This window comes from Archocentrus centrarchus, chromosome 5, assembly GCF_007364275.1.
Source record: "Archocentrus centrarchus isolate MPI-CPG fArcCen1 chromosome 5, fArcCen1, whole genome shotgun sequence".
Classification (NCBI taxonomy): domain Eukaryota; kingdom Metazoa; phylum Chordata; class Actinopteri; order Cichliformes; family Cichlidae; genus Archocentrus; species Archocentrus centrarchus.
Window position 1 is genome coordinate 22,811,422 of NC_044350.1, and position 16,153 is coordinate 22,827,574.

The following is a 16,153-nucleotide window of genomic DNA, read 5'->3' on the forward strand; positions in this document are numbered from 1 at the left end:
GTCCCAGCATCCCACTGATTCATCCAGTTTTGCCATCAAATTTGAAGCTGGCTCGTTAATGTTTGTTTATATACTATCACTTTGCCAGATAAACTTGAATTTCCTTGTAACAGCATGTAGATTACATTTTCCTAGCTTGACATTTCCATTTTTCATATTCTCCCTTTTTAAAGTTTTTGTCTAAATGACTTTTGTGGCACAACAGTGTCAGTTTGCCAGGTTTTCCACTGGAATGTTTTTGGTGTGATTCCCACTCGCCCACGCGCTTACACATGATTGCTGATACTCACGAATGCAAGAATGCCGGTCCTCATCCAAACGGAAACCCCGACGGCAGTAACACTGGAAGGAACCGGCGCTGTTCTGGCATGTGTGATCACAACCACCGTGAGCAGCCAGACACTCGTCGACATCTAAACAACACAGACACAGAATTAAATACGTCAAAAGGAAAAACTGAGAAAGGCCACTGATGGTGCTCACTAAAACAAAGGCAACATTGTGTGTGTCAAACTGAACTTTCCTTCCAAATTCAGCAGATTAAATAGTCTGTCTCATATAAAAGTGAGTGCCATCCATGATTGTGAAGGTTAAACATTATGTACCATCACAACTACAGCCATCTGAGTTGAGTCTGTATCCTGCAGAGCAGTAGCATTCATAACCCCCGGGGTAGTTGGTGCAGTCCTGCTCGCAACAGGAGACCTGCTCTCCACACTCGTCAACATCTGCCAAACGCAACAAAAGGGAAGACAAAAATTATGATCCAACTGCAGCGATATGCTTCCGTGCTGCATGAGAGAAAATTTATGAGGTAATTTAAACTGTGTGGGCTTAACAGCCAATTAAGGTTAAAATTACAACTGGAAGTTAATGGGAGTGAACTGAAATGTGCACCCTTCTTTGCAAACCCTGGCTTGTACGAGCAAATATTAAGTTCTATTTCCAAAAATACTCTTTTACCTCCTGACCATAAGTGCATTTTTCTATTAGAGTGGGGGAAAAAGCCCTTCAGAGCTCTTTGAAGTCTCTCACTTCTCTTTTTTTCCCTAATTTTATTGTATGTGATCTTCTATGCCAACTGTGCCGTTGTCTCCAGTAAATGCAAAAATGACTATTTATGCTTATCTGCAATTATAGTTATCACACATCTTCTCATCATTTTCTTCATTGTAGCAAGCCGACCGCATTAGTTTTAATTCAGTTTAAGTCACAGCATTGCCATAAATCATGAAGTTTAAAACGTTCTGTTATTGCTAGTAAAGAGTTGATTCACATTACAGTTATGCTGAATGATGAAGATTAACACTGACAGTTTCATACTGCTGTTTCAAATAAACAGAATATTGGGTGTTTGTTGGTTTAGGTCTCAACAGTGTAAATGATGTAAGAGTAATAATATAATAGAGAAGTTTAACAAAAATTTTGGAAAAATGTTGCCTATCGATAAGTTTAATATATACACTGCTTAATAAATATATTGGACCACCTGTCACAAAAACAAGAAAACACAAAGACTTTAGAAATCAGTCAAAATTTGTTTAAAACTAAAATTTATATTGTTGTTTATTGGGCAAAATAAACAGAATTCCTGTTTTTATGCTCAAATTTGAGGCGGCACAACGGTCTTCTCTGAGAAGTCAGAAATTAATGAAGCGTTACATTAAACCACTAAACTAATTTTTCTGTTTAGGAATACAAGTAAATAACTGTCATAGGCTTTACTATTTTTTTTCTGCTTTTTTGTGAAACTGAGAAGTTGAGAATTCATGGTTAACAACAAAAATGATGTTTTAACATTAAAAACATCATTTTGATAAAAGAGCTTGTGCATAGTTATTGGTTAACCATTACAGAAACATCAAAAAATGATTTTGTTAATTGCCAGTACTGTTAATTTAGAGCAACTGTTTATATATATGTGTGTGTGTGTGTGTGTGTGTGTGTGTGTGTGTGTGTGTGTGTGTTGTGTGTGTGTGTGTGTGTGTGTGACTGTATCACACTGTCTTACCAATGCAGGTCTTAAGATCATTATCTAGCGTGTAACCATGGTTACAAGTGCAGACAGGCCCGCTGGTTGAATGCTGGCAGTGATGTGAACATCCACCATTGTTGTTCTCACAGCTGTTCACGATTTCCATCTCAATTCCTTCAATACACAATAAGATAATGAAGGTGTGTTAATAAAAATATCCAACCATCCATCCATCCATCCTCCATCCATCCATCCATCCATCCACTTCTAATTATCCAATTCAGGGTTGCTGGGGGGAATTTAAACGAGGATTTAAACTGACTGTAACACTGCTTTCCATCAGATCCCAGCTCATAGGCAGCGTTGCAAACACAGACATAAGAGCCCAGAGTGTTGTGGCAGCCATGAGCGCAGTTGCCTTCTTCTGTCTCACACTCATCAATATCTGGAGGAAAATGAAAAAACAGATTGAATTTTAGGAGGAAATACATCTGGCTTGCATGTGCACTTCCTACAAATCTATTCCATTTCCCTCAGTTCGTAAAAATGATTCCAATCACTTTTACACGCTTCAAGGTCATTGTTGCTCGATGCTGACAGTATGTTTTTCTTTAAATACTTAAAAAAAAAAAAAAAAAAAAATCTTTTACACCTACATCATGTATGAAACTTGATCTTGAAAACATCAGTTGATGAAACTATTTAACCACCAGGGAACATTTAGTAGCTCATGGCACTACATCTTTATTAGCAACTGAATTAAATAATATTATTAAAATAATAATATTTTCCATCTCCAATCTTGACTTCTGACAAAAATGCATTTATGTTATTTAGTAAACCAGTTTCTGTCAGCACTCAGTTTCCTCTCAGCTACCTATACCACTACTGGTCAGTTTACCTTCACAGGTTTTCCATCATCAGCTAGGGTTGTAGCCAGCTTTACAATCACAGTGGGCCTTGCCACCATCAGCCCGACACTCATGCATACATCCTCCATTCTGATCTCCACAGGGATCCTGCACTGTAACACAAAAAAGCCAGCGCTCATACACACAAATCCACATGCTGACAATCAAGCAAGGAACGCGTCAGACACAGCAGAGGAGAAAATTGTAAACTGCATCTTAATGCAGAGCATGTGGAGAGGTTTAAAACCCACCCAGCACTTCCACCTTAGTGCTTTATCATTCTCTGTTCACAGTTGTGTGTGTTTAACTTGCGTAAGCCTGTCCAGCAGTTGGGATAAAAACCTTTCCGCAAAAATTAAAGGAAGCTGTTTGCAGCCAACAATTACAAAGTAAAAGCATCTAGACGACAGCAATTTAAAATACATATATGTATAATTTCCCTCCCTCAGAGAACCATATTTGACTTTATGGCCCTGATTAAAAGAAGCAAGCCATCAAAACACAATTTGAGAACAAAAACAACCCAGACTGCTGTGACTCATTCCAATTAAATATCTTATCCCATGAAAGACAGTTAATCATATTCCAGCTGAGACATCCTGTAAGATAATTAGAATTGGCAGCAGATGCAGGCAATGTGTTTTTAATGGTACGATCAAATCTGCAGAATCACACCTTCATAATCATCCAAAGTACTTTTTTTTTTTTACTTGGCTTGCGTCCCTCCATCATCCATCAATTTATTATTCCCTGTTTTGTTTTGTTCTTAGCACTGTGTCATATAAACATGTGTTTTTAGTGCTTCCTACAACAGACTTCAGAAGCGTGGGCACTCACATTTGCAATGCTTGCCATCCTCCGACAGCACGTAGTTTGGTTTGCAGCGGCAGCGAAAATGAGCAACAGATTGCTGCACACAGTAGTGCTCGCATCCTCCATTGCTAATGGCACATGAATGCACAGCTAAAAAAAAAAAAAGCAAAAGACAAAGAAAAAAAAACATGTGATATGATAAAAGGACAAAATAAAGGGAATAAAAATCAGAAGCTAATCATTCCACTGTGATTTGTCATGTTGGTCTTTGTAGCTGAAATTTCACACCTTGAGAAAGCTTAGGTTTCTTAAAGAGGTCACAATACTGACATTCCTACACTCAGAGACTCACAGAGAACACCTCAGAGAATTGTTATGCTTTGAGCAATGAGAGATCCATCACAACAGAAACACCAAAAATCACAGGAGTGACTTGAATGGCAGGGTGCCTGCGGTGGACAGCAAGCATATGCTGATGAGGCCGAGAGCAACGCGAGCTCAGTAGTCCTCCTTGTCTGAGTCTCCCCTCTTTGTAGCAACAGATCAATCTGGATCTCTTCAAAGAAAAAAAAACAAAAAAAACAGGTTGAGGCGTGAACAGCCTGGTGTTCTCAAAGGCTCTGTTTTTCATGCTCACAGACCGGAGTCAAGATTCCTCCATCCCAAGCACATGTCAAACCACAGAGTGCTTTCCAGCTCAAATATTATGCAGCTTCACGCTAAGTGTGTGGGATACATCTAACCTCTGCTGGCAGATCAAGAGCTGGATAAGACGAACAGAGAGACAGAGACTGACTTGTTGATTGCCATGTGTGGTCCTTCATCCAGTATGTACGTTCTCTGTTTGGCACGTAGTTCAAACTGACATAATCGTTTACTCACTTGTAATGGACAGCGAGATTTCAGCACTAAATATATTTGTGAGCATGGACACATTTTGCAGTTTTAACTGACAGATATGCAGCATCACAGATAAGCAGCATTCACCTGGACTCAGTCCATTTGTGAACTGTTGTATAATCAGTCATTTCTTAATGCAACAGCTGTCACATGAGAGCCTCTCAGGGACAGATGAGCTCTATAAGAAAATGAGATAACTCTGCATTATGAAGCCAAGAAACACATAATGATTTTTCCTCTGAATGTCAGACAGGACGCTCTGTGTACATTCCTGATGAAGAAACCAGATCCAGGTTTATAGTTTTTTTTTGTCTATCAGCTATTTCTGAAAAAAAAAAACTGTCACAGAGTTAACATATCTGATATGACAGGAAGAGCGTACAGATACTGAATAAGCACCGCACAGGTCGAGTGACAGGCCGCCACGCAGACTGAAGGGATTGAAGCTCATGTGAGTGTTAGGACAAGAGCAGTATTTAATGGAGGGAAAAGATGGATTCATAATAGTTTTCTAACTTATAATAACTGTGTCAGTTTATTTGTAAGTGCTTTAGAATGTATGGATTGTGAATCTCTGGGCCTTCTTTATTTTTTCTGACTTTGTCAAAGCTAAACAATTTCATTTCATTTTGAATATTTCACTGTAAGTGATACCTCAAACATAAACCTGTTTCTCAAACTAAGGCGCAAAGTGCATAAAGTCCATTTAATCACTTCACTTCAGCGGACAAAGTTTGCAGACTTGTCATGGAACTGCAGACTTTCACACGCCCTTTTTTTTTTGCCCTGCGCTCTGAGGCTATGCAACACATGTAAAGAAAGGTACTTTGGTTAGTTGCAATTACAGCTTAATGGTAAATACTACTGCATGGCCGGAGTAGCAGAAGTAGATTCATATGGGCAAACTCAGCAATGTCAGTTAAAATAGTAAGATGCACATATTAGTGCCCTTAAGCTACTTTTATCTGGCCAAGTAAGGCTGTAGCAACAAATCATTAAATACACTGAGTTGGTGTATCAGGGCCAGCTGAAGCTCTGCAGGACAAATTCAAACCAATTTCTATAAACAGAGATCTTGTACACAGAATGCAGAGAGATGGGGCTAAACCATAATTATACTCAGTGTGAGAACTGCCTGCTTTTCTTTGTCCTTGTGATTATACCCTGGATTTCTTTGAGTTTTTTGGACAAAATGAGCCATTTAATGACTTAAAAAAAAACTGTCTACTGACAGATGACTAATCAAGAAGCAATTCAGGCAGAATTAAACGCTTTGCACCCCGGAGATACACAGAATTAACTGTCAATATATTTTTAGAAGGATGAAGAGTGCACCAACATTTAGTGAAGCAGTTGGCAACTGAACATTTTTAAGAGTAGAGCCGAACCAATATGGGATTTTCAAGACCGATACCGATATTTGGTGACGTAAAAATCTGATATATTGGCTGATTTTTTTTTTTGGTTCAGAAACCCAAAACATAAACAGGTTTATTTACTAAAATATATGACCATACACTTCAAAATAATCTTGTTTTGTTGTCACAATGAGTTGTGGATTACTCATTAGCATTCTGTCCAAGTCTGCTAGCATCTCTAAATGTTTGTTAGGTTTTTTTAGATGATAAAGGTCAAAAGGGTCTCATTTTGAGGTTCCTAATGGTTAAACAATAATGAAAATCGATGCAGCTAACTACAAACGTTCTCCAGGACAAAGTGTTGGACCTGATTCACTCACAGAAAAAAAGAAAGAAAGAAAGAAAACCTTCAAAATGTCTTTTGCACAAGATACTCAGTGAAGGGAAAAACTGCATGAACTGACTAAATGTGGTTTTACCAGCAATGTTATTTGAACCACACCACAATAGGGCTTTTTGTCAGAACCAAAGGGGTCATCTGAAACATTACTAATGTGGTCTAGATGATTAAGTACCCATGTCAAAAAACCATATGTGGCTAAACGTCAATGAAATAATGACCAAAAAAAATAACAATACTCAAAGACCCAAAGAAGGTTCCAGTAGTTGAGTTCCTCCCAAACCACTGCCTCATTGTTATGTGAGTATTGAACTACTGAGGTTACATTAACAAGCATCTTTGGAGGTCTTCATATTCTGTTTCTAATTGGATTAAATGGAGGACGAGACCTCACATCTTTTCCAATCATCATCTTTTAGTCACTGCGTTACTTGGTCTTACTTTGTTTAAAGTTTTATGAATGACTTTCATATTTTTTGGAACTTCTTGCATTTTTATGGATGTACAGTATATTTATTATACATTATACCTGCAACAAACTTAAAGATTATGGTACTGTAATTCTGCAATGCTATTTTCAGTGTTTAACTGATGTTCTGTTATTCAGCCACAACAAAGCTTTAAGATTACTCAACCAAGGCAGGTGCGGCCGTCCACATGAAGCCGAGAGCCCGGGTGACATTCACAATAATAGGAGCCCCTGGTGTTAATACATCTATGTTGGCAACCTCCATTATGGACCTGGCATTCATCAGTATCTGCACAAAAGGAGGGCGACAATAGAAATACTGAAGCAGGGGAAAAAAGGAGCAATGGGAGAGAAATGAGTGCAATTTAAATAAATCCTCTCATTATGAAAAAAAAAAAGGTTACCAGAATAAAACCAGATGAGATGCCAAGCTGAGAGAGGAATAATATAGGTTTTAGGGTAAAGATGTACCTCAAGAAGAAAGGAGGAGGTGATGGATGGAAGGGAAAGTATTTTACAAGTGTGTTGGCAGGCTCAAACAAACAAATTCCCCCATGTGGTAACAACGACCAAACATTTAAAACCAAATTAAATTCCTGCCCTTCTTGTCAAAGCCCCTCGGGTGAACAAACATATGGAAAGTTAAAGTGGACGATGCAAAACATACACATTCCTCTCAGCCGAGCGTGTGGATTGTAAGCAACAAAGAAGGGGGTTCTTCATCTGAGAAAGCAGTGGTGAGAGAAACACAATCCGTCACAGTGTGACCAGATTTCTAATGAAACAAACCACGTTTTAAACACGTTCTAAGACACACAAAAAAAATTGTTTGTTTTCCACAGCAGACGTTAAGAAGTCTGTTTGTGGTTCTGTAGGATGTTAACTCAAACCACCCCACCCTACCTCCCCACCCCCCAGACTGGTGACAAGTCACCCGTTTGCTTTAATATTACTAGAATCATCAGCTTTATATTACTAGAATTTTCACAGTATAGTTACTGGAAATGTTGCTGACTGCAACAGTGACGTGACACATTAAGAAGGGGAGTGTGAATGTATTTTGGCTGCCGACTGATTGCCTGTAAAAAGCCGACACACATCGTAAAATACCATCATTCTGTGCCAAGTTAAATGTCTGGTTGAGAAATGTGCCGTTCGGAACAGTCCTGACCTCAGGCAGCTCTTCAGAAAGAACTATTTCAGAATTCCTGGAATTCCTTTAAAATGAGTTTTCTAAAGCTTTTCCAAAACTAGCTGATTATTTTAATTTACTGAAGATAAATATTAGTTTTATTTAATTAGCGTCATATTCGACTGCCTTATTTCACATACCACACATTTGGTCTTCAAGCAGTGTTGTAAAACAGTTAAATATAAATAAAATCTAGAGATAACTTTTAAACATTAAAGGCACAAACCCTCCATCATCATTAAAAAGAATAAAGAGTGTCTCATTCCTTAAGTGAGAAAAAAGATTTGCACATAAATACATATATACAGATGCGTCTATATCTGGCTTTGCTATGCAATGATTCCCACAGTTCTTAGATAAGCTTCTTGAGATGGCGGTGCACGTCTGTTCTCTCCTCTCACTGGATGAGGTGGTTAACACCCGCTACACCAGCAGAGCCTTAGCCATCACCAGAGACTTCACTCACCCAGGATACCCTCTATTTGAGCCACTACCCTCTGGGAATTGATACAGATCACCGAAGACCAGAACAATCAGACTCAAACACAACCTAAGAACTCTGAACTGCAAACATACAGAACACACTCCAAATGTATGTGCAACATTATCAGCCATCCTTTTTATTGGTCCTATATATTATTACCTTTTAGGTTGAAATGCCAGACTTTGTGTTAAAGCATTTGCTAATTATGAGAGACCCTGAATTGGATAAATGGAAGAAGATGTATAGGTGACAAATTTGGTTAGATTTTGGCAGCTGAAGTACTTGGTTAGAGGAAAAGATCATGTTGGGATTAAACAGACTGTTTATTTCTGCTCATCTGGTGAATTAATGTTCAGTATTCACTTTCTGTTGCATTTAGTTCTCACATACTCCTAAGGGATATCTGTAAATGATAAATGGTTCAATATGTTCACCATCTACAACTACCGTGGCTTATTAGAGCTTTTTCACTGAAAACAGCTGCCTGTTGTGCTGAAAATGAATATTGCTGGCCAACTAAACAAAACAGCTGCAGCTGAACTCTCTGAAAGAAACTACTACTATTAATAGACCTGAGGGGAACTGCAGAGCTGGGTTTTGAATCTGGGATCATGTGTGCAAGTGACCCATTTCACATTAGACGCTCACCAAGTCTTTTAGTACAATATGTAAAAATATTGATTATGGCAGCTAAGGTAGTTTTGTGGTCCGTGGAGAGACGTTTGAATATGAATCTCCAAAAGAAAATTTGGTCTCCATGTGCTCATGTCACACTGTGTGTTATAGAGGCAGCGTGGCAGTCGGACAATCCAAAGCTGAGCTTCACAGTGAACACCATCACATCACAGTATTCATGTTTCCACAGTGCAGACTCTTGACACATAAATTAGGTCTTTACAAAAACCCCAAATCTGTCACCGGGATGTTATAGGACATGATGGTGGAAAGTTATGTTGTAAATTTTGAAATCTCAGTGGTTATTATGATAAAAAAAAAGGATAATAAAAACCAGAACATGATTAGAATAAAGAACATAAATGAAGGCTGTGAGCATAAAGGGACTAAAATCCACACGCTTAATGGTTCTTATAAAACCGACCCAAGAAGCTGAATTATAGCAATATCCTTCAGCTGAACTTATCCACTGTCAGTCGTATCCCACAGCATCTTCAGCTCTACTGCCTGGAACAGAAAAAAATGGTTCTAAACTTCATCTTCTTGCTCTCCCTGCTGCCAACTCAGCTTCATTTACCCTAAAAAGCTGGCAGGACCACTTCCTTTCATTTTTCCATCCACGCTGCAATGTTGTCCTTTAGTTTGGGTTTTTCATGAAATGGGACCAACTCTGTGGAGCTGCTGTTACTCTGCCGACTGCAGCACACAGTCTCTCCTCCAGCCTGCTTTCCACATCCAGAACATGCTCCTCCTCGATCTCCAGCCAAAGCCTCAACAGCCCTTGGCTTTTAAACAGGGTATATTAATTCTCCGCCTGTAGCTACCTACAGCACGGTGTTGTCTTCATGGAAAATGATTTTGGTCCATTTAGGAAAGGTGATTCTTTTTTTTTTTTTGCACATTAGAAAAATTATTTTTGAAAAGTTAACTTATTTCTAAGAATTACATCTAAGAAACATAAAAAACCACAGCGATTATCAGCAATGTTGTTATATTAAATGTAAATGTAATACATGCTTCATCATGTGCATTTATCCCTCAGTAGTCATTACAAACATAAAAAGATATATTCAGCCACATTAATACTGACCTATATACTGAGAGCCTCCAGGCTTGTTCTGTGTTAGCATTACAAACATCTTTCAGGATTTACAGTTCATTTTTTTGTGTGCTGATAAAAGTGAAGCATTTATCAGAGATAAATTTAGCAGACACATTATCAGTGAGATGGATTAACTCCCTCCTGCTTACTGTGAACTCCCTACATAACAACTTAGCCCTAAAAACAAAATGTGCTTAAAGTCTCAAAGAGAAATGCCAGTGTTTGAATTTTCTGGAATGTGATGCAAATACATTAATTGTAAATAACATGAAGGTGTGTTAAATAAATTTCTGTTTTTTTTTTTATTATTTCAAAGTCAGCATTAGAGCTGCTGACACCGCTTCATCTGCATTTATCTCAGCAATTATCACTTACCTGCAGCCAGTTAGCCAAAGTTGTAGCCATGGATCCATGGTAACAGTGTGGCCTATAGCAATCCTCCTATAGTAACTGTATGGATAGTTGCAGCGATGTCAGACATACCACCGTTGCAGTGACCACCAAAAACAAAATCCAAAATCCTGGTGACAAAGCCATGGCTGGGCTAAAGTAAATCAAAAATCATTTAAAATAGAAAAAAAAAATCTGACTTTAGAAATGCCCAAAGATCTATTGCAAAACATCTATTGTCAACATTTTTAAGTTTTGTTAACCCTATGTTTTATTAAAATAAATGACCATGCTCCAGTAAAGAGTGGTCTAAAATAACATGGTGAGCACTTCTTTTTCACTCTGTCTCCTGAATTTTCTTTTCCCCTCCCTCCATCTCCCTCTCTGTTTCACCCTCCCATCCACCAAAGCCCAATGTCCATCACATCATAGATCCTCCTCTCCCTCCTTTTTCTCTCTCCCACTCGTCCCCACACTTCCCTTTCAATCCCAGCCTATACAGAGAGTGTATCAGTACTGTATTAACAACACAGACAAAAAAAAAAATCTGTATTTCACAAGCCAACAGTGATTGATTTCTCTCCCTCATTTTACTCCTCAGCCACTGTATTTTCACATTTCTTCAAAGAATATTATGTGTGTAAAAGTGAGGATTTATGAGGGCTCATAACTCAGGTGAAGAAAGAATGTGAATTGTCTAAAGGATGTGCTGACTAACATATTTTTCTTTTGATATTGACATGTATCAAAAAAATCTGTCACCAAAGGAACGTCAAATTTGATGAGCGCCAGAAGTCAAATTCAGTTTTTTCAATCCAAACATCTGAGAAAGGAATGCATCTTATGGACTATTCGATAGCAGAGCTACTGTGCTCTTTCATCTGATGCCAACACACACAAACACTGCAGCACGACCACAACAGCACCGTATAGAACTTAAAAAGTGCAAAATCATCTTCATGATCAGCATCCCATCCCCCATTTCCAAGGAGAATGATCTCAAGAAGCTTCTTCTTCAATTTGAACCTTATGACTTCTTTTTAATTATGCAGACTTCAGGTCTCTGTAGCTTAAACCTGTGCGAGAATCTGAGAAGTACCCAGAAGTACACAATCTTGTGTTTGTGAATCCACATGCAAACATATTTGAGCAATAAATCATTGGGACAATGATTGCCAGGCAGGTACAGAAGAAAAGCTGCCTGATTAAGTAAGGAATACAGATAATAGGCTCAGAGCCATAACTGTTAAAGAAAAAAAAAACTCACCAGAGTAAAAAAAAACAAAGAAATGTGGATGAAGTACCAGTAAAGAGAGACTTGGCAACACTGAGATGTTTTCCTTTAAAAATAATCTTTACAGTAAGTGCTCTGTTCTCGGGGTTAGCATGGGCATCTAGTACCTGTTGATTTTGGTTTGTGATTATCCTGCAAGTGCCAAGTATTACTCCCACCTTCCAGTTTGCAATGGTCCGAGCTTAAAAGTTAACATGACGTGTCAGCTAGAATGTCGACACTACAGCGCTCAACATGACAGCTGTTACTGCTGGCTCTCTGTGCACCATTTGTGTCAGACCTGCACAGTCATAACAAATAAATAAAAAGAAATGTAAGCATGTTGCCAGATTTAAACAAATAAAGCCTGTTTAAAACAAGATTGCCCAATGTACTAACACAGTTGTTTACAATCTTGGTGATTTATTCTTGAGAGCCATAGACTATACAAAATGGATGGACGTGGATACCCTGATGCCACCCACTGCTCTTGTTTTTTAAAATCAGACTTCACAGGTGGGTGCTGGATTTCACGGAGAAACAAATGATGTTAGATAAGATAAGATAAGATAAGATAAGATAGTGTTATTGTCACATGCACAGTTATACACAGTACAATGCACAGTGAAATGTATTTTGTACCTGCAACCATATATACACACACATATAAATAAGAAGAATAAAAATTGTTGCATGAATCATACAATAATTTATTAAATGTTGTCATAATGTATTAAGTGAGACTTGAGATTACTGATCAAACCATGAACTCATTACAATAGTGAGCAGCATGGCCGTTTTGTCACCTTTTTTTTGCCACCAGGTAACGGTTTAAGGCAAGAAGGTTTAAGGCAAGTTCTTTCCATACATATGGCCCTCTTTTATAGAAAGTGTATGTGAAAAGCTAACTCAATGGCTTGTCTCTCATCTGGACCCATGCACTTCTACAGCCCTCTGCGCTTCAGGCTGTCAAGTAAATGAAAAGCAGATCACTTCCACAGGCACAAGAGACACACACAACTCTAACTATAAACGTCTAAAGCATCAACATCGAAAGCTTCCAGACAGCTTCTTTTCCTCTGTTAATACCCCGTCAATTACAGGCAATTAGGACATTAATGCTGAGGGTAGCTGTTTTTCTCCAATATACACCAGTGGCTAAGGCAGACAGCTATGAAAGCCAGCTGTGATGTTCACATCAGCTCTCCTAATAACCGTGACCTGGATCAGATCTCTCACTGGTTCCTCCTGCAGCCGTATCACGGAGCACTCCAGCGTCTCTCCTCTAGGCTTGGCTGGTGCACACAGGATTCATTATTCTGATTAAAGGACTAGCAGAGATTTCCTAACCAGAAACTATCATGGAGTGAAAACAAATCTCATGGCAAAATATCATTTTGATGAGATACTGGGCAGAGATACCGGGCTTCATGATAGAATGGCAGCTGCTTGTTTTTTTTTTTTTTTGTTCTACAGGTACTGAGTCATGAAAGAGCAAATATCAAGATCATTTTATCATCTACAGTCTGGAATTTAAAAATAGCTGATACTGTGATTCACTTGAGTTGATAAGTAGATTGTTTTGGCATGAGGTGATATTTCCAAGTACAGTTTAACTAATAAAATGCATTGAATATTTCTTTTTCAATAAATAATTTGAAGCATAGTCACAGTCTGAGGGTTAAAGGCTTGCTCAATGGCACCTCATTGGTAGAAACTAAGGAGCTAAAACCACCAACCTACAGATCACAACACCATTTGTGCCCAATATAGATATTAAAGAGGGTAATAACAAGCGACTGATATACATGGTGAAGGCCAAAATGTGATTTTCAGGCATTCTCAATCCTCTAGCTTCCATAATTTATCCCAAGAGCATTTTTTATATGACCTGACTGTGGAGTAAACACAATCAAAACTACCAGAAAGGGGTGCCCACACAGGAAGCATTTCACTTGTCGCCTGTCACTATCACCCACAGTTAATTGCTAGTGGACATTCCAGGCTCAAATTGCCTGGGTAACCCTGTAATGTATTTACCACCCTGTCAGTCAACAATGTCCTTCACTGTCATTGGTAGTTTCTACATTCGCCTTGAAGATCAGAAACTTTTAGCTCGCCCACTTCAAGTCGCCAGCAGTTATTTCCCCGATTGTCACCTGATGTCCCTGAATGTCACGGACTTTCTATGGCCTCTGGTAGCCACGTTGATGCTATTCTCTTACTTCTCAGACTTTAAGAATCTCTCTCCAGAGCCACAGAAGACATCATACAACTGTTTTAAGAGACCGAATCTGTTAAGAGGTAGCCACACAAGAAGCAATTTGTTCATTGCTTGTTATGTCAATCAACAGAATCATGAGCTCTCATTGGTAATTGGTTATTTCACTTCTAGTTGCTTGAGGTTGCGTCGTGTTATTGACTTTCTATGGTCTCTCCAAATTGCTTCCTGTGTGGACGTCCTGACAAGTAATGTGGCATAAATGCATTTGTGAAGCCTGTTTCATTCCTGAAGAGCCCCTTTAAACACCACACTGACCTTGACATGTTTTGCCATCTTCATTCAGTTTCTGTCCGGGAGGGCACCTGCAGTAGAAGCTTCCAATGGTGTTACAGCAGAGAGCTTCACAGCCTCCATTGGTCTCCTCACATTCATTCACATCTGAGAAGGAAAAAATTACAACAAAGTTCATCCAACATTTATGGACTCCTCATTCCTCCCTTTTAATGTCCTTGTGCTGCCAGTATTCCCCCATCTGTTTTTTTCACCTTTATCTTTTTAAAGTTTTATCACTGTGTTCTATTGTGTCTTGTGAAGCACTTTGTTTTAAAAGGTGCTATATAATAAAGTTTATTATTATTCATTTGAACCAAAGTTACAACTTTGAGAAAGAAGAAAAGAAGGTTAAAAAAAACACGCTAAATAAAAGGCTGCACTGAAACAGTGTCTTACATAAAACAGGATTATGCTTCTTTGAGAATGAGACATTGTGACTTCCTTTTCATGTTGGTTTATTGTGTTTTAAATATCTTGCATGAATAAATTTGGATGTGTCAAAAGTACTCAAGTGCCTGGAACTGTAAGAAAATCACTGCGGTAAACTTTGTGCACTCTTTCCATCCTTAAATTTGTTTCTTGGTACCAACTTGAAGGAAAAAATGAAAAAAAAAAAGTAGAATATATCAAGAAACAGAATTAAAATATATCCAGTGATTAATTAAGTGGAACAAATGGAAATATGAAGCAGTAATAAGTTGTCCTCATTGACTCTTCCCTGCAAACCTACTCCAACATGAACCAGGGCAAGCATTTCTCCTGGTTCATGCAGAACATCCAAAACACTTCCACAAGAGCTCACAGCTTTCCATTTCATTTCCACTCGTTAAACACGCTGCCAAACCTGTCATCAGCTACACAAGATAAAATCTTTCCCTCCAGTTCCCAAACTACCCGTAATGACCAGGGTCAGATGCAGGTGCTGACAGTCCAGCATATCATAATAGGAGCAGCAGAGATTCCACATAATGAGGAGACTTTAAAATTGAAAATAAAGGGAATAATGTGTAACAGATTATTTGGTTTACACCAGTTTCAGGACACAGATGCGCATTCACTGCATTACCATTAAATTTTGTTCATATGGAGCATTGTCAGGAGAGATCATGCTCAGAGCAGACTTTTATATCTCATGACATTGGGTGTTTTACTTGCCATGCCAGCAAAAGGAATCTTGGACTGAAAACTGAAAGCCACAGAGAAAATTAAAGAGGAACATTCACTTGGCACGCAACACCTTGTAAACTTTCTCCATGTTCATAAAAAGAGGAGAGTTACTGTACAGTTAGAAGACAATGAATGCAGAGAAAATTGCTTTATAGAGCTTTTTCCCCTTTTCTAGCAAATTTTGCTACATTGCGGTGCCAGCGTCTAACTGGCCAATTAAACGATTTCCCTCTCAGTTTACAACATCTGGAAACTAAAATGGAGAACTCTTTCTTTTGGCAATGAGATGTCACTTTTAACATTAATACAATTTTATTATACAATGAAACATAATTTATAATCAGTTTATTACACCGATCTTTCAGTACACCTAACGACCCAATTTGTGATCTTTACCAACTTTTATTTGGGACCTACATCACAAGAGCTTAAATTAATGTGACTGGGTCCTGGGGTAAGAGAGAGCGTCTGCCTTTTGCTACAGTTC

At 38.5% G+C, this 16,153-nt stretch overlaps 1 protein-coding gene across 1 annotated transcript in view; it reads right to left on the reverse strand.

Moving 5' to 3' along the window:
* Positions 1-16,153, reverse strand: part of megf6b (multiple EGF-like-domains 6b) — a 59,762-nt gene that overhangs the window by 15,374 nt on the left and 28,235 nt on the right. The window contains 8 exon segments of the mRNA XM_030729164.1: positions 291-413; positions 606-728; positions 2,012-2,149; positions 2,298-2,420; positions 2,877-2,999; positions 3,724-3,849; positions 6,993-7,115; positions 14,482-14,604. Of these exon segments, the coding sequence (XP_030585024.1) occupies positions 291-413; positions 606-728; positions 2,012-2,149; positions 2,298-2,420; positions 2,877-2,999; positions 3,724-3,849; positions 6,993-7,115; positions 14,482-14,604 (1,002 nt within the window).